General features: G+C 37.8%; 1 protein-coding gene across 7 annotated transcripts in view; it reads right to left on the minus strand.

Annotated features, from left to right (window-relative positions):
* The window catches only part of PUM2 (pumilio RNA binding family member 2), a 72,099-nt gene that overhangs the window by 9,858 nt on the left and 42,418 nt on the right, over positions 1-19,823 (minus strand). For 5 of the 7 annotated variants that reach the window (XM_075414899.1, XM_075414896.1, XM_075414893.1 and 2 more), the window contains exons 11-15: positions 13,966-14,109; positions 12,628-12,909; positions 7,621-7,857; positions 932-1,199; positions 244-373 (exon numbers count right to left, since the gene is read on the minus strand). In XM_075414899.1, the coding sequence (XP_075271014.1) occupies positions 244-373; positions 932-1,199; positions 7,621-7,857; positions 12,628-12,909; positions 13,966-14,109 (1,061 nt within the window). The remainder of the gene's footprint in view (positions 1-243; positions 374-931; positions 1,200-7,620; positions 7,858-12,627; positions 12,910-13,965; positions 14,110-19,823) is intronic. The other 2 variants (XM_075414898.1, XM_075414897.1) reach the window with 1 other exon arrangement.

Raw genomic sequence — 19,823 nt, forward strand, 5'->3', positions numbered from 1 at the left:
GTGCAGCCTGTGCCTTCACCAGTGTTCACCAATGTGTGCACCACCAGTGTAAAGAGAAACTATGTCCATTAAGAAAAAAAGCAGGGGATAGAGAACAGAAAACACGTGTAGCGTTATACGCTTCGGTTCTGTGGTAAAAGTCCAGTAGAATTCTGCTATGATGTTAAAAACACAGTTAAATTCAATCAGAATTTTACAGCATTTCATTCGCATTTCTGTTCATACACTTAGTGTTATGCTTACCTCGAAGAACTTCTGTATTACATAGTTTCCAAACACATCAGTCATCAATTGATATGCTGCTTGCAGGATCTCATTAAATACCATCTGGCGCTCAGCTGGAGTGGCTCGCTCCAGCTTTTGCTGTATAAATCTAAGTCCAAAAAAAGGTACATTACACTTTACATAAACAACAGGAAAACCTCTCAAACGCCGTTTCAATGAGACACCTTGAAATCCTAAAGCAAGTATTCTACATTTATAAAACGTATTAAAATGAAAGTGGAGCCTTTGCATATAAAAGGACACATTTTAGTACAATGATACTTAAAAACTTTCATCTGAAAAGGATTAAAGATGAAAAGAATAACAATAACTAAGTACCTGATGATGTATGGCTGAAAAATGGTTTTACACTCCAGATGCCAGATACTTTGTTTTCTTAATCAACACCTTTTTGATACCTAACTACTAGAGTTTACAAGTCTAGTTATGAGGCTATTTCTACACTGAGAACTTCTACAAGCAGCTAAATTTATACTACTTTTGTAATGAAATTCCCTAGTGAAGAGAAAGGTCAGTGTAAGAGCACGTGCTTCCACTAATCGCATGCTTTGCTTTAAGATGACTAGCAGCTCATTCAAATGTTTGATATTAATGTAACAATATCAAAGCAGTAAAATATTATTATTAACTTTATTACAGTAGTTACCTAGAACCATGCTGGTCTTGGGAAAATTCAACAATATGTCCAACAAGGTCTCTTAGTTGAAGATTAGGGAAACGATTGTTTCTGAAATCTTCCAGCAATCGACTACGTCCAGAAGGCATAATATCAGACCTACTGTAACGAAGGCGCGAAGGAGGGAAGAGCTGACTGGTGGAGCTAAAAAGACTGGAGGTACTTGCCGCACTGCGATACTTTGCTTCGGCTCCAGGTGCTGCAGAAATATAGCGACCACTACCATTTGTCAGTCCTCCTACAAGGAAGCAGTTCTGTCAGTAGAAGCCGTAAGGAAAATATGCAACAGCAAAACAGTAAGTGTACTAGAACTACAGATACACCCTGGAGCCAAAAAAAACAACAGTGTTGTCTTGTTACTTATATTTACCTAATTATGGTTGGAGGAGATAGATAGCTTTACCTTCCAATAAAGAAAACCATTCTCCTCTTCATTTTTATTTTATGTCAAGGGCACCAGGAAAAGAAATGTCACTAGAAGAACATAATGAAGCAGGTAAAGTGAGCACCCACTCAGACTTATAGAAGCTTTAGAACTGGGTGGGCCTCAGCTTAGTGGGCAGATTTTCACTGCACAAGCAATACTGACTGATACCCTTGTTAGTAATCTCAAAGTTAGCCAATTGTTTCAAAATAGACCATGAAATCTGAACTACCCTTCAGTCCCTACTGGGGTACCTTTCCAATCTATAGTGTGAAAGGGCATTTTGGGGGGGGCACACGTGGTGCCTTGTCATGCTGCACCTGTTCTGCAAGGCATTTGATGACTTCAGCATCCCAGGCTTTCAATCTGGTACCTCTTGTAAGCACTAAATATGTCAAATTTCAAACCAAGTAACTAAGAACACTTAATTCTAAAACAACCAACGATGTATCAAACAGAAGTTCCTTCTATAAACATGATGAAGTCCTTCCCTTGGTGCAAAAACATTCATCACTCTCACTATACTTCACCCTTCCTTACTTTCTAAGAACTGAATTGCCTTCCTATGTTTAGGTCCTACTCCTTTTTGCTAGTGATTCCACCTACAGCTATCATGATCTCAGAGTCCTGTGAACTTCTCCTCGCATATTGCTCTCTGATCAGTTTATGTCACTCAGCTCCTCCAGCAGACCTCTCTCTCCTCCACTTCACAACAGGCAGAATTATCATAATAAGCATGCAAACAGAGCATCCTTCCCAACCACAGTACAATTTTAAAAGGGATACTACAAGCAGAAATATTCAAAGACAATTCCCAGATCAAATGTAGAAACCTCAACTCTACTACTCTTAAAAAAACAAACAAAAAACCACACAATCTGAAACTATCAAGTATGAATTGGAAAAGGAAAGCATTTTCAGTTTCCCCATCTAGAAAGTGACAAGGTAACTGAAAGCCCTTTGCAAGTCAACAGAAGAAATACTTCATTTCAATTTAAACCAAATTGCAGTATGTGCTGTTTGAATGGTGCTCTATCACAAAATTAATTTCAAAAATAGAGAAATCAGCTGACAGTGCCCCAGCCAAGCCTTCTTTTGGTTTCAAGTATTTATAAGGCCAGGCAACACCAGTGTTATAGTGGGCTGGTAATGTATTAATGGTAAAGTATCTTTTTTGAAAGGTCAAACTGCAATACCAGAATCTGAGATGTTAGTGCTCTGCAAGATGTATCAAGCATCACATTTATCGCACTGTATAGGATTATGCCCTAAAATAGAAATAATTAGTATTTACTTTACATTTAGTTTTCAAAATACACTGGTAAGAATCAGTAAAGAATCAGTAAACGCTTTATGTCCTACAATACCTTCTAAAAACCACTAGTTTTTTTTTTTTAATTAAAACCTTTTAATTCTTCACAGCCAGAAAATTCAAGGGTTTTTAAACTATCTTTTTAGTTTCCACTGACAACCACTATTTCCAGAAAAGAGTCGACAGTGACATGATACTAACAGACAAAAAGAAAAGAGAAACCCAACATTCTTCAGGTGAAGTAGTATGCAGAGTGATGCTCTACAATAATTTGTATTCTAGGAACAGCCTTCTGAAGAACAAAAGGTTCTGCCCCTGAAATCATGCTATTTCTCATCTAGATTATTCAAATAGATGAATGAAATCCTAGCTTCCCTGTAAATGCTACGTAGTAACACAATTTAACGTCACAAGAGGGCAGCAAAGCCCGTTTAAAAGGAAGCCCTGCAGGCTACTTTCCTGTTGTAGCATCTCTATTACTCCACTGATCACATGCTCAATTCTGTGCCAGAAACGAGCAGGATAGTTTTGATTATATGCTCTAAAACTGCATGGCTAATTAGCATACACAGTCTGGAATTGCACATGTGAATCAGGAATTGTTTCAGCTTTTCCTTTTTTAACTGAGCTGTCATGTAAGTATAAATTAAATGTGACAACTGATCCAGCAATTAAAACTGAAATTAGGAAACTTGGTAGCTTTTAACAAATACACTATATATGTGTCATAGAACTGCACATATACAATATATTTCACACTCAGGATTATCAAGCCTTTCTTCAGTCGAATTTGGGAACCATCCCTTTTTAAGACTTGTAAAATGACTATGCTGCAACTGGGAGACTCCTGTCTAGCCTGTGAAACTACTTCAGACGATCACATTAAGCAGGATCATAATACAGGAAGGCTGAAAACAAATCCACTGTGCCTAGAAGAACCTGTCATACTTCAAAAGCACACAGAAAGCTTAACCTTGTAAAACCCTGGACACTATTATAAAAACAGGAATTAGTAGATAATTAGCTTTTCTTCTCATGGAACCTTTTATTACAGCAGTGTTATTGCTCAGTGGCTACTTTGTAGATCTGAAAAATAGTAAAACCCCTAAAATAAAAGCATATTGTCATAGGTACTTATTATATGCAGATACACTTTTGTATACAATGGACTCTTTTCTTAAGTACTGTACTCATTACTTTCTCAGTCCAAAACCACCAAAGCATTAGTGTGAACGTTACGGACGTCTGGCCTCCTTCCTTAAAATTTTCCTTATGAGCAGCTTAGGAATGGAAAACTGAAAACTGAATTCTAGTTACCTCAATTCTCCTGCTTAGTCTACCGCATCCCCATGCTCCTCAAGAACTCGGGACACTTGTTTTACAGATTCTGATTCCAAACTAGAAAGGTAACAGCCTAGGTCTCATAAATTATTTGGAAAACATATCCATAAAGCATCTAGTCTAAACTGACGTTTCAGTGCGAACACTGAAATTTTAAGAGACTTATCAGGCATCAGTATAACCACACAATACAAACCGCTGGGGAATAAAGTGTGCAGTTCTTTCTTCAGATAATCACTTAGCTATCACTTCCAATCTCATAAAACAAAAGATCTCCAACGCAATGAACAATATAAAGTTGTTCTAGAGTTTAATTGAACCTAAATCCCTGTGGCTAGTCCATAGGGAAGAAAAGGCACAGAGGTATAAAGGGGATACAGACCATCTAAAACAGAGCCCTACTAAGCTTCAAGGACACGAAGCATGTTAAATCACTAACTCCTTAATATGGATAGCATATTTAATGTGAAGACGACCATGAAAAAATACTGAAAACTAGATCTAGGCATGTTTATTTTGATAGCATTAGTCTGTTAGTACTTATTACTAAAGTATTTCTTCAATCGTTTCTAACCAAGACACAAAACACATTTACTGCACAGTAACTGCCGTTTGTATCAGTCAGTGACATTTTCTAGTGCAATACATATGGGTATATAAACATTTAAAACTGATTTCTACAAAGTAGAAAAGTAGCTTCGTCTCATCCTCAGCTAAAAATTTCATCTTCGTATGGAAAATAGAATTACACATATATATGCACACATATATGCGTGTATATGTATCTATATTTTATGAATCAATGCAAATGCTTATTATGCCTGGTTTACCGAAGCCCTACAGCGTAGGTACACAGCAGAGGCAATGCAAAGTTCCCCACACTGTCTTGCCAAGGGGCATTTACTCTTAACCAGAACGACCACTTCTGAAGTTAAAACATCAATCTAAGCTACTAACAAGCTTGGCTTGCAATGCACGGAAAATAATTACCTCGAAAAGCCCAGATTTTAAAAATCCTACTCTACACCAAACCCTTAAAATGCTGTAATGTACCATGAAACACAGTAAGCACCACCAATCTAAAAGGATTTTTATAACATAGGAAAAATACTTCCCTCTTGCACTTTTTTGTCCCTGGGAGTGAAAGGGTAGTTCAAATTCATGACCTTACTGCTCCAACTGACTACAGTACAGAAGCAGTTGCAGATAACCGAGAAATCCCTTCAAATACAGGAAAACTGACACTAGAACAAAGTAATTAGCACATGCCTATTCAGGATGTTGGATAAGAGTTGGTGAGAAGAGAAAAACAGTAAAATATCATGAACTTCTTGTACAAGGGAAAATTTGTCTTAAGCTACAAATTGCAGTAGTGTCTGACAAAGGGGTTATAAAACCATGCACCCTTCCCCAGTATTGTGCTCTAGTATTCTGATGGCTGAAATAGGAGCAACCGAGTTTGATGCCTGTTTTAAAACAGGAGTTAAACTTAGCTGAACCTGTTGATACAAGCAGGCAGGACAAGTTTGGAAGGTGGAGGGAGAGCTACATTTGACAGGCATTATCAGAATACCAATGGAAACTGCATGCAGACATGAACTTTCAGTGGTGTTCTACTCTGAAAAGTGACCACGTGATAGTCATACCCTCCTTAAACCATACTCCCTGTTTGATGTCAGGTACAACTTGTCACTTGACGAGAAAGCTTTGCCTTATTATTCAACAGGGCAGACAACTGCAGAAATAATCTTCGGCTTTTTGCAAAGGCACACCTCAGATGTAACTGCGCAAAGATACGATACACGGCAAAGCGTGGGAAATGCTAAAAAAATAACCGCATTTTTGTGAATTTCAGAGTGATTTGGCAAGGTACCAAAAGGTTTACTCGTAATCAAGGTCCACTTCATTTGCAAGATGAAGAGACAGTACACACAGAAGCCAACAAGGCTGTGTCAATTTTCAGAGTACAACTGTACATTCTGGCCTTTACACACTGATCTAGTACATGATTTTAACAAACTAAGATGCTTAGTTCACACTGCCAAACAGTGTGAAATGGATTAAAATCAGTTTTTAACAATTTCTGCTGATAGAGGTAATCCTCTATACTGATGGCAGCTTATCTTCTCAGAACTGAAAGTCTTTTATTTAACATTTACCATATATGAAACAAAATAAAACTTTAAATGTTTTGAATTTTAGATAATGCCTTCCAAAATTTGGTTTAAGTATAGTTTTCAGTAATATGAAAACTATTGCAAGTACTTCGAAAAGAAAGAAAGAGAAAGATTTCCATGATAACCCCATTGTCAGATGTTCAGAACATTCTCAAAAGCCTCCATTTGGGCTGAAACTTTCCATGCTTGGTCTCAGCCCAAAGGTGCACTTTGTAGACCTGAAAAAGGAAAAAAGGTAAGTAAAAAAAAATAAAACGTGCTGAAACATCCCCTTGCCCAGTTTTACTTTGGGTATTCAGCACTTAACCGTGAAAGGGATACTGAACTGTAAATGTAATATATTTAAATTACTCTTAACCTTGTTAAACAAATCACTCACACATTTCTCACATAAAGTGTATTTTGGTAGGCACTTTTAATTTTTTTCCTGTTTTATTTGCACTAACCGAAGTACAGGGGAGTAGGTTGCCTATTCCATGCACAAAACCGTGCACTGAACAGTTACTGAAGCAACAGGCAACTCAATCTTGAAATTACATCCAGTTTCATTATACGATTTTAGCATCCAAATGAAATGACCACAACTTTTTGCAGCAAAAAGGGGAAAGTTTATGAAGTAACCTCAAGTTAGAGGCATTCTCTTCTAAATATAGTGTAGGCTGTGGTGGGATTTCTTTAGATTTTTAAATTTTATTTTTAAATTTTTTAAAAAACGGTTGAGCTCCCATGTCATCCAACTAGCCCAAAAATATTCTGAAAGATTACCATCATCATTCCTTAAAAATATATCCAACAACAGAGAGCCACCACTGAACAAAGCCTTTGCTACTTCTTTCAAAAATGCATTTTCCTTTTTTTTCCACCAGCCTGGTGCCAAACTATAGGCAAAGCATCTGGGCTGTGACATAGTAGGCTCACCAATTCAAAAGTCACCTTTCAATACATTTTATATTCAGAGCTTTGCTCACTTTTCTACTTTATCACGGTAAGGGGCAGTAGTGAAAGTCACTTCACTGTTAAACACAGTACCATCTTAAAATGTTCCTAAAGTGGTAACACACTGAAGCAGAAACAAAAATAATGGACCTTTGCTTATCACACTGTAGAAACATAGTTCAAAAAGGACCAATAAGTCTTACTGGGCTCTCTATCGGGCTTCTGCAAAGGAAGAAAAATCAGTTGCTGGCCCGATTCTGCAAAAAGCTGAGTGCCCTCCACTGTCAAATCAATGACCATTTGCGAGTGCTCTTCACCTTTCAGGAATGGCCCCTCTTCATTACAAAACTGTTTAACAGCAAAGGTAATGTGACATCTCTTATGCAACATATATTTTACACATAGAAATACATACACACACACACAAACAAAAAGTGTTTTTTTGGATTTTTGTTTTTGATTTTTTTACCTAAATGCAAACTGGATGAGGATCCATGTGATGAAAGTGATGGCGGTGGCGTAAGTGAATGTCCTGGCGTTTGGCTTGGCAGAGGCATGCCTATTGGACTTGGAGAGGAGGAAAATCCCAGACTATTGTAAAATGGCTGCCCTATGGGTGCTAGGCTGCTACTAGATCTTTTGTACAAGTCAGAGCTAGTAGATAGAGAATCTCTCCTTGTGGCACTACTACTTGCAGAACTGCCAACTGAAGAAGAAATAAAAAGACCCTAATTACACAGTGTCAACTGAATAAAACCTATCCCCAACTACAGCTGGGCAATAACAGATGCGATCACAATAATTACAGCAATCGTTATGACAAAGACAATTACTGTGATAACCACACATGCTTTTAAGTAAATCTAAGCGGGTATAAACATACCACTGATAAGTAATTTCACCAGTGCTCATGTCTTTCAACATTTCATTCTAGATGTCTCACAGTAATATTGCAGTACTCTGTTTTAACCACCTGGATTCAGGCTTTGGGACAATTATGGAGCTTATGAGATTACACTGTCAATTTGTAGAATAAATGATTCTAAAAATCCTTCTGCTGAACTCTTTGATAAATTTTTAGTCAGACAGCGATACGTGACTTCAGGAAAAAGGCTAGAGACAACTGGTTGTTGCTGTTTAAGTGTTCAGAAAATAATCTATGTTGCCGCTCAGCTGTTTCTGAACTTCTTGTTTGTGAACTCCTCACCTGAAGGAAAAAAATGACTACTTAAAATTCCCTACAAGAATTCTGGTTCTCAAAGAAGCGTTCTGAAAAGGTATTATAAAGAAGGAATAGGCTAAGAAGATGAGAAACAGAACAGAGATAGGAAAATTAAGGTGAGAAACTCAAAATGTAATTTTACTGCTACCAGTATTTCTGAGAGTTAAATTAGACTAGAAGCGTTGGGTAACAGTGTATTAGTGAAGGACTGGTTATCCTGCACAGCATCATTCAGCAGGGCGATGAACAGTCTAGGCAGTCTAGGATAAATTAGGAGAACAATAAAAATTTTTAGAAATGTTAAATTCTAGTATCTGTTGCATACTAGTGAAATATTAACCTAAAATGCCTATTTTAAACACTGGAACATTATAATATTCATGGACAAAACAAAGATTATGGATATTTTGATAACAAAGATGCCTCTTAAGCTGAGTTTAGAAAATTGATTTCTACTTCAACTTAAAAAGGTCAGAATTTATACTTCCATAATCTTTACCCTCATTGGGTACATTCCTACTAAAGCTGGCAGCATGGCCCAATATAAAGGTCGCCTGATACTTCCCATTTTAAGACACTAATTTGTTTTCTCCTAACATTTGCAACTTGGCTAATACTACTCATAGCAGGTACTTGCTCTAACCAAATTTTTCAAGCAAGTTCTGTCCAAACAATGCTGCCATTTCAGAAAAACAGGTAAGGAAAGATGCTTTATCCTTAGCAAAATAATCCAGCTACCTATTATTTGAGAAGTTAATGCTTTCACGTACTCAGGCCAATGTGCTAGCAACAGGAGACCTTTATTTTCATGCTTTCTCTGATTGAGCTAAAAATCTTAGCAAAGTCACAGTTCAGACAAGTTCAGTACAGATCTGCTAGAGAGTCATCGCTGACAACTTGAACTCCTGTCCATAAGGCACATCCGAGAGGGCTGATAAAGGTTCTCCCTGTAATTGAATTTCTAGGCTTCTCTGTGCCATGCCAAAAGTGGCCTCTGAGACTGCTGTCCAAGATCCCACCTTGTGTTCGGAAGGCCCATCAGGCAGTGTGGAAAGGAAGCTTTCTACTTCAAATGCAGAGGACACAAAAGCCAAACACAAGAAATAGACCAAAGGGGAGGGGAAGAAGGCGGGGGGAAGAAACCAGAACCAGGAGGAGAGAAAGGTCAGACAAAGGAGCCAACAAGGAGACTGCAAGAAAAACCGGCGAGCACTTTCAAAACCAGTGGGACTGAGGATGAAAAGAAAGTAGAGCTGAAGAAAAGTTAGGCTGTAGAATGTATATGTGACTGTGAGGCAAAAAGACTAGAACAGTAAGCTGATGATGGGAACGTCACACAGTACAAGCAGACATAGAAACATTTTTAGGGGGGAGGGGAAGCAGGAGATAAATGTTGCCTGGAAACCGGGAAGGAAGACATACTAGAGGAGAAGCCAGAAGGAAAAGATACTGGAATAACTAGGCAAGGAGATTGAGAACAAGAAATCAGAAGAGCAAATTAAGGCAACAGTTTAAAGAAATCTCAAGATTTGAGACTAGCTCTACAGGTTCTGGCTCAGCTGGTGAACCGTGTCAGTGTTAATACAATGCTACATGATGGATTGTTCCAACTCTGAAAAAAGCTATGCAAACTTTAGCTTTCTTTCTGGGTTTCTTACTCAGCCAAATTACTGCAGCTTAACAAGTTACAGTGAACCTTTTCACACACACAAGCGAAGCTCACAAAACCCAGAAGGTACCTGAATTAGCTTACCCCTCTTCACCACCATCTAAGCGAATGCAATTGCTTCACACTTGTTACAAGCCAGAAGTAGGTATCTGGAAAGCTGCTGTAGTCTATCCAATGCTTAGTTACCTGTTAAGCTGCAGTAACTTACCATGTACCTAAACCTTTAAAATGGAGTCCGAGTAGACCAAAATAGCAAAGACTGTAAAGCACACGTAGCCATTTACATGCTATGCTTGCCTCTTCCTATTTTTTTTTTACTTTTTTGTTCAGTCCTTCAGCTAGAACATGCTCATCTGCATTTTTTGCAGAGCTGCTTTTTTTCCTTGCAAGAACTGAAAACATAAGGGCAAGATCAGTATTGCCATCTGTCAGTCTTCATGGCTGTACTTTAACTGAAATTCACCCTTTACAACACATTGAGGGGAGCTAAACAGCTGAAACTTTGGCAAATAAAAAATTAAACTTGTTTTGAATTTGCCTCAACATGCATTAACACCATTTGCATAAGTACTCATCTGTGTAATTCAATTCATATACACGTACAGCTCAGGAACTCTTCAAAATAATGATCAGGAAGCAGTTTTTAAGTGGCTATTATGGCAAGTACAATTTATACTTGGCAGACGGGCACTTTCAATATACTTCAAGTTCCAAGAATACTAGCAAAAATATTTCAGGTTTAGATAGCACCTTTCATCAGCACTTCTCAAACTGCAAAAGCACAGGCTTCCTGCTTCCCTGCAGAAACTACCGTGCTAATTAGATCGCCTCGGATACCGCTGCAATATTTCAGCATAGGCTGTCTACGTTGAAGGCTCTGGACAAAGCTCTGGAACTGACCTTTGCTACAATAAAAAGGCTGAATCTCCCGTGCCAGAAGGAAGTATGCTGATTCTTCTTAAGTAGCTACACAACTACAATTTGTGTTCTGTGGAGGTCCTAGTGATAATGTTGGATAAAGACTTTTATGACTTAAAACTATTCTAGCTAGAGGCTTAAAATTGGTGCACTGCATTAAATATGCAGATATACTTATGATCTCTATCTATCAATGAAATGAAACTGTACCTAGAGCGAAATACAGCTGCTAAGAATTCACTGAATTCCTACAAGTAGCTCAGGACAAACTGTATTACAAATTACAGCACCTGGATAACACAATTACATTGTATGTAAGATTAACCTGCTGTGGTATTATGGAAAACTAAAAAACTCTACATGATTAAGTAGCCTCTACTTTTTTTTTTTTTTTTCAATTAAAGATGGTATGTTTAGTCTCCTACTCCACTCTTTAAAATTGGATATTAGAGGGGATCAGCATAAAACCTGATTCTGGATTTTCTAGCATTAGTTTTGTTACGGTAAATAATTTTTCAGATTATTTTATGAAAAACACCATTGAAAAAGTGTTGGTATGCAGTATATTCGATGCCACTATTCACCTCCACTTAAGTTACCAAATGACAAGTATCATGTTTTAACAATGAAGGGCGTGTTTTTCCATATATTAAGCTATCTTCTAATAATCTTTCTTTCAACATTTAATTTTTTTTTAATTATTTCCCCTGGGGCATTTAACTTTGAAAAGCATAATATTGGAGTACATAAGTTTCCCCCAATTTATACCCATTTGCAAGATATATAAGATTAAAAACATGCTCCACTGATTTCGTTAAAATAACAATAAGCAATTCAGTGCTGTAACTTAGAGATTAACAGCCGACGGAAATAATTCTTTAGAAAAGATATTCTGCTTGCCTTACTAATATTCAATCTGAAATATAGGAAAACCTACCTTGCATGTTTAAAAACTATTGAGAACAATAAATTTCTGCTATGGAGCAGAAACACGATGGCAATATTGAATTATTTTTTTAAAATTAAAAAAACAAAATACAAACAGGTTGATAATGTTCAGGTGCCTCTGCTGAAATAATTTAAGGCCCCAAACTTGCACAGAACTATGTATGCTTCACTTTATCCAAGAATAAACCTACTGAAGTTAACAATGACTAATATTGGGTATTAAGTCTTTCTGGTTTATAAATCTTATAAAAAATGTTATAGAAACAAACATGCTAGATCAAATTTAGAGTGTCATATGCTACGTAATTTTTTAAAAAATTAGCAATTTTCCTCACATGAAAATTACAACAAAATAATGTATATCTCAAAAGCCATCAATAGTTATTTTAAACACAGAATGAAGACTTCCTTGAAAATAATAAAAAAAAAGCTTACTAAAACCAAGAACAAACTTTTGGGGCAGAGTACAGTGCTCAATATGGAAAAGTATTCTGGAGATATCTATGACAACAGGATATTCTTCAAAAATGCATCTTGTATACAGAACCCAAGTGAATTTTAAAAACCCTTTTTCGTCTCCTGTAACTTGTTTTAAACTTCAGTAACCTACTTTTGCATTCTTTTAGAAATGTACATGTACATTATATGTCTCGATACAGATACATTTTTTTGCTTAACACAAAAGTCTCACAGAATTCTTCACTATATTAATAACCTACCTGATGAGCCAAATCCACCAAGTGCAGAGCCGATAGCTGCTCCTAAAGAGCTGCTACTTCCAAAGCCAAGAGATGTGCTTCCTGGTTGGCCAGGACCATGTGAAAAAAGGGAACTGCTCTGGGAGTTACTGGTCAAAGAGTTACTGCCATAAAATGAATTGGATTGTAGGCTACTATTTGTTTGCTGTTGCTGTTGCTGTGGCTGGGCACCGAGTGGCCGAAATAGACCGTTCGTGGCTCCCGCAAGATTGTTTGCTGTTCCTCCAGCTGAAGCAGCTGCAGCTGTAAAACACATGTTTTCAACCATAATTACTTCCTCAAACATTTCTGATTGAAAATGGACTATTCAGACCTAAACTGTATTTTCTCAAAGCCCTCTTGAACAAGCAGAAATTCACATATTAAAAGGACTAAAAGAGACTTTCTAGTATCATATATCCTTAATTACCCGACGAAAAAATGAAGACAGCAAATGTTGTAGGCTAATGAAGGCTGTAGAATTGTTAGTGCAATTGAGAGAATTTTCATTGTAAACATGTAAGACACTACTGTTTACTAAACTGTACTTTTATATTCAACAATAGCAGTATTGCAGCGAAGAGTCACTCGAAGACACCTTCAGCTACTAATGTCAGAAGCAAGTCCTGCATAGAGAAAGAAGCTTACTGATTAACTTAAAATCTAATCTTCTGAACAGAGAAATTCAATTAATCTGGTGTTAGTATTTTTGATTTTCATTTAACAAATACAATAAATATAACAGTTCAGGAAAGTAGTAGCAGACCTTATCACTGATAAAAAAGAGAAAAAGAAAACTAAAGACTATTGATATAACATTCTCCTCTTCTGCTGTCAATTCTATAGTTTATTTCCTTGTCATACTTTTCAGGAGAAAACGCTTTCAGCAGAAAAGCACAGCAAGGCCCCAGAGCACTCCATCGTCCTCTCCCAGGCCAAAGTAATGAAATGCTGCTTCCTGGAGGACACCATTTGGGGGACTGATGAGAAGTGTGTGTGTTATATGCATGGGGAGAGGAAAGGGGAAAATGTTTATATCTGACAAGCAACATTTGCAGAAACACACCTGTATATGAATGGGGAAAGGACTGTAAATTCAAATTAAAAAAGGAAAACTACATCTCTGAGAAACAGCCGTGTCTCTCAGAGAAAGGAAGAACAGAATAAGAAAGAGAGCATGTCTGGGATCTCCTTCACAACTAAAAAAATTCATAGGTGCATACAAAACACATCAACAATATCCGATACTGATCAACCAACATTACTGTTAAGATTCAGTACAAAAGCAGCAGACACCTCTGTGTAGGAGCAAACGCTTACCTGCCTGCGCTGCTGCGGAACTGATTATAACAGGAGTTGAGGCCACCAATCTGACTGGTGCTCCAAGGCCAGTTCTTGCTCCAGGGCCTACTACTAAGGCACCAGTCTGATCGTAATAGGCGGTGGGAGCGAGGACTTGATAGCCTACACAACACAGAACACAAGAATTAGTGGTACAGATAGTCTCATATAGTCAGCATTTCTTCTCTCCTTGACATATTCTGACAACAAACTGCAAGACGGGAAAACAGTGTTTCTGCCATACTGCCCTACAACATCAACTGGACATCAAAAGAAAAACCAGTGAACATGGTAAAACAGTGTGACAAAATTTTATTGAGGAATTCTCGACAGGATTTTTTAAGACTAGAACAGCTAAATTTAGTAGTCCAAAGTTGAATTTTATTTTCAAGGTTAACAAAGTAAGTCTCTTAACACCATAGTGAAAAGGTACAGGAACAACACAACTGGCCATATTTGGATCATTACTGTATCAACTTCTTTTAGTAATTTAAAATAGCATACATTTCTCCTGTATTCCTTTGTACGTGGAAAAGGTATTGAAACCTGTGCAATTAAAAGGCTGAACTAAATCCAAGTTTGTCAATTCCATACATTACCTAGCCACACTTAAAAGCCCATTTACAAAGCCACATTAGGAAAGGAATGCTCTATGTGCAGGAGTATCTTGGCCCAGTCAGTTTCACAGAAAAAAAGACTGTAATCCAAGCATAATTTCATTTAGTCAACAGTTAAGAGTTGGAACTAGGGGAGTAAAAGGAGAAAAGCAAGCAGTAGGAAAGAAAACAAGATACAAGATACAACTGAAGAAAAGCAAAAGAGACAAAATAGAGCAAACCAAAACACCTTTATTTAGGACAAAAGCAAGAGAATTAATTTTAAAACTCTGTCATTTTCTAATGAAGTAAAAGTAATGGAATAACAATGCCTAAAAATTGGAAGACAAGGGCTAGGATAAACCAAGAAAAGGTGCTGACAATGAAAAAGTAACACTGTCCAATTTTTAGGTTGACTACTTCTATAATGCAATAAAAACCACAAGAGAATTTCAATATTCCTCCAATGTTCAAATATATACTAATGCTACTAAGAAAAAAAGTCAAGATTGCAAAAATTGCACATCTATTTTTGTATGTGTAAGAACCAAGATCTGGCATGCTATTTTAAGTCAGTTTCCATGTATGTTCAGAACTAGGTCTAGCAGAGTTCTCTCTGAAATACATATGGACCTGAGCATAGAGACCTGGGCCTCTAATTCCAGGTGAATACCTCAGTCACCAGGCTTCAAAGTCATATTTTCTCCTCCTCCATTTCTAAAACATCTGTGTAATCAATCCCTTCTGCCTAGATGCCTTGCTCCAAAACCAGAGCTGGAAACACCATCCGCCTACCGGCCTGGTGGTTACGGTACTCTGCAGGGAAGCTGGAGACACAGGTCCAAACTCTCTCACACTACGAAAATCTGAAGATATGAAGGAGACTCAGACAGTAACTGAACAGCAGAGGAGTGGTGAAAATTCAGATCTTTACGTTGAATTCACAGTTCTGGAGATGACCGCACTATACTGGTTATGAAAACCTGTCACTACTATCGTTCCAAACCTGCTTGTTCTCACTGCTCGCTACTTGCTTTGCATTCCCGGTGCATATATCTCCTCTGTCCCACCAACAGCACAGGAAGACAGCTGTCCTCCACAGAGTTTGTCTGAAAGTTCAGCTAGTTAAAAACAACCAAATCAGGTTATTACAACTGAACTAGTTACGAAACCTTTGCTATAGGTGCCACTGCCTCTTCCACCTACTGCTCTACGACCTTCACCACTAAGGATGACCGCTACACTCCCAAGGTAGGGAAAGGCGAGTGACCGCTCTCTGTTTTACTGTAGTTCTGTAGAGAACACATCACAGACTATCAGAAGATTAGTAACATACTAAAAGGCTCTTTACAATACCACATATGTTCCAGCATACATTAGCAATGTTTAGTTACTAGTACCTACATAGTTTCTACTTTTACTCATAGCACATTCAATTCATAATATCAAGTTGGTCTTGTCATTTGTTACTGCTGCATCATATAAAACAACTTTTTCAGAACTCAAAATTACCCAATACTTACCAGTATTTACTCTTTCCACCTACGCTCTTCCAGCGTTCAAACCCACGAATAATGCTACAGCTGTATAAGAAAGGACTGATCATATATTTACACCCTTGCGCTCATCTGAAACTAATACACAACATTTTATATGACTTCAGGTCTGCAATGTAAAACAGCCTGTTTTCCAATGCAAAATACTCGGGGGGGGGAACAACGGGGGGACCCAAAAGATGACGTACACACTACTGCATAAATTAAATTTAGTGGGATTAATACTAATGCAGTTTAAGAGATGAATTTTGGATTTTCTAAAATAACCAACTAGTATGACTGCTGAATTAAAAGATGGAAGCTACTTGCAGTTGCTCTTTGCATTACAAAATCCCCAATTTCTCTTGATACTTCCTTGCCACTATCTTATCTGTGATGCCACCCACAAACAGGTCATTTAAAATTAATAATAATAAGCTAGGTCATTAGCATCAAGATACTGTCCATCACAGAAGGTTCAAGCTGTGCCTGGGAACTGATGGGTGCTTCTATGTTTCTAATCTCTGAAACGAATACATTCTGGCCTGGAACAGGAGCTCTCAGCTTTCTACTCGAATCTACTAAAACCAAGAAATGTAGGACTACTTGTGAAATTGCTGAGACATTGCTAAGTGCACCTGCAACCTCAAAGGTATAAAATCTTTTGCTTTGACATCAAAAATATGATTTCAGAGAGGCCATCTCAGATCAGATTAAATAACTGAAGAACAGCTCTCATGGCAAAAACTTAAGTCTTCTGCTTTCCCTCCCTTCATTCTACAAACTTTGCACCCCGCCCCAGAAAGGTGACCACAACAGTAAAAACTATTTCCCAGCCTTCTCTGTTACCAAAGACAAGATGGTGACTTGCCAGATCTTCTCCCTAATTCCTTCTCTCCTCTTGTTTCAGTTTTTATTACCTCTCCATCACGTCATCATCTCCCTGTGGCTGTGCAATTTCCCCTCCAAATTAGCAACTATCAAAGCTCATTTCAGTGCCTTTGCATTCAAAGCTTACTGTAGTCTTCTACTTCAACCAAAAAAACTAAAACATACTCCTTGCTTCCTAATCACACCTTTTATTTTAGAATTCCACTGCTCTTACTGTCACCAGATCAGCAGGGAATATGAAAGTAAACAATCTGGTTTACCAGTAGCATGCTCTGCTGATACAATTTATAAATTGCTCCAAAACCACAGACTGAAAACTTTCTGGATTCTTTTCACACAAACCTTACATGTTCTTAAAGAATGAGAGGAAATCTGTTCTCTTGGCTCGTGCAGCCCATTCTTAATGACACTCTTATGCATCCAGTAATTTCTTCAGTGTCTTTCACTGGATACTTCACACTTTTTTCACATTTTTGTATGTAATACCACAAAGCTCTACCCAGATCTCCTACCCCCGTCCCTCTATGTAACTTCCCTTGCTGATGGCACCCAAACGTGTGTCAGTTTGTCACTTCTCTCTACTCAGTTTAACAGATGTGACACTTCTTACTGCCAACTCAATTATCTGCCCCTTTTAACACCACCACCCTGACACCTCTCTCTCTCTCTCTCTCTCTCCCTCCCCACTGAGGAGCATAACCTGCAAGTCACTGTAGAGTCCTCTCGCCCTATGTAGAAAATGTACAGCTTCTCCCTTCTCAACATTCCCAAGATCCAATTATTTTCCTCTGCATACAGATCTGAAACTTTATTCAGCTCTTAATCATCCATCTTTCCTTAAATTCTGCAGTCTTCACTTCATCCTCCCAAGCTCACCAAAACCTGAACCCCTATAACCTTTTTTTTTTCTGCTGAAGATATGCAGAGTCTTATCTTGTTCTCTCACAAATCAAATCCAGAACTTACTATCCTACCAGTAAATAATTTATACTTTCTACAACCATTGCAACTTTGCCAATGCTGTAACTCCCTGTATGTCTGCCACAATTAAATCTGACTTCTATTTCATATGACCTGCATGCAATGTCACACTTCAAGTTTCTTTAGGTAATAAAAAAATGCAACGGAAATAGATAGAAATTGTTGATTGTAGACATATTTTTCACTCAATTACATTCCCACCTGCGTGCTAGATGCACCCTTACAGTCAGTGCTAACCGCTTCTCTTGCGTGAACTCCATAAAACTGAGTTGCATCTGATCTAGCCAATGCAGTCAATGAAGCCCCTGGAGGGATCTGGTTGACCTGCCACCAGACATCTACTCCAGGGTAAGCCGAGCAGCTCTGCAGCCTCTGTACAGCAACGGCACTAGGGAGACCTCCAGTGAGCACAAGGGCTCCTCAGCCAACTGAGGTCACATGCAGGCTCCTGACTTTGGATGACTAAGTCAAGTCCAATCCTCGTCTGCAAGGAGGACTGGTTTTATTCATAGAAAACAGTGTATACTGACCATATTACGATGAAATTGGGAGTAGCCTCTGACTTTGCCTTACACACATATTCAATCAGAAACTGTCTGTTTTTTAAGAATTCTTGTCACTGAAAGACTTGCTAGATAGGACCGGAAGAATTTAAAATGTAATTGCACAACTTGAATGCAAAATGTATATCACTTTTGATGGTTTTTAAAAAGAACCTGATCTTTTTCTGAAAGGAGACTTAACAAAAACATTACGCAAAAAGTACCCTGGATTTCAGACACTTTCTCTTTGCGCTCAGGATGAGACATTGTGCCTTAAGTGCTACATAAATACACCTCCCTAAATAATTAATACAGAAAGACTTGAAATATCAAATTTGAAAAATAAAACAATCCCACAGTTGGGATAGCTCGTTAATTTCATCCAACATGAGGGCTGTGGCAAGAAGAAAGTAGCTGAAACAACTCAAAAACAGCAGTATGGACAAGCTGAATAACATACTCATTTCTTAGCTTGCAGTGAAGCCAAATTACAAACATTCTCTCTAAAGAATATTCAAAAGCTTGAAACTCAGTTTGGACCTACACTTCTATTTTTAAAACATCTAAGTCCATTGAAACAAGAAGTCCACACATTTTCTGCTTGTTACATTGTATGTGTCATTCAGTGGTTAATACCCAGGATTCACTTCATCACATTTTGGTATATAGCTCTAATTTAGTTGTCTTGACTCAATTTTATCATAAGTGAATAGAGAAGGACACCTCCGGAGCAAAACCCACTTTATCCTAAATCAGGTAACTAAAATAGAGGCAGATGTATGAAGACTAAAAGTTCTTATTTCTCTTCGTGAGCTATAAAGGGAGCCTTAAGCCTTCTCTAGCTCAAATACAGACCTAAACCAGTACAGTTATTCCCATCTAAAATAGCTTGTATTAATTTCATCATTCTATATCATTCTCCTTCACCTAACAAGAGGAATCATCAGCACTCCCTATGACTCACTACGAAACCATCCCATAATGACTGAGAAAATAAGACTCCTTTTTGTTTGTATTTTGAGCCCCACTCCTTGTAAGAGCATGGTCAATGTGGCTGAAAGCCAGTTGCACAGAATTCCTATTATAGAACCATCTGAAATATGTTCACATGAATGCAGTTTTTCTCTGGCCATCCAGGCATGCAGCAGATGGGACGAAGAAGCAACCTAAAACAGAAACTGAAGAAAAAGGTTCCTGCCTTCATGGAAAACCTCTTAGGGCTTGTGAAGGAAAAAAGTCTTCAAGTCTAACCTTCACAGGACAGGCTCTTGTATTACCAAGTTTATGTATTT

Source organism: Opisthocomus hoazin, chromosome 2 (assembly GCF_030867145.1).
Source record: "Opisthocomus hoazin isolate bOpiHoa1 chromosome 2, bOpiHoa1.hap1, whole genome shotgun sequence".
In the NCBI taxonomy this organism is placed as follows: domain Eukaryota; kingdom Metazoa; phylum Chordata; class Aves; order Opisthocomiformes; family Opisthocomidae; genus Opisthocomus; species Opisthocomus hoazin.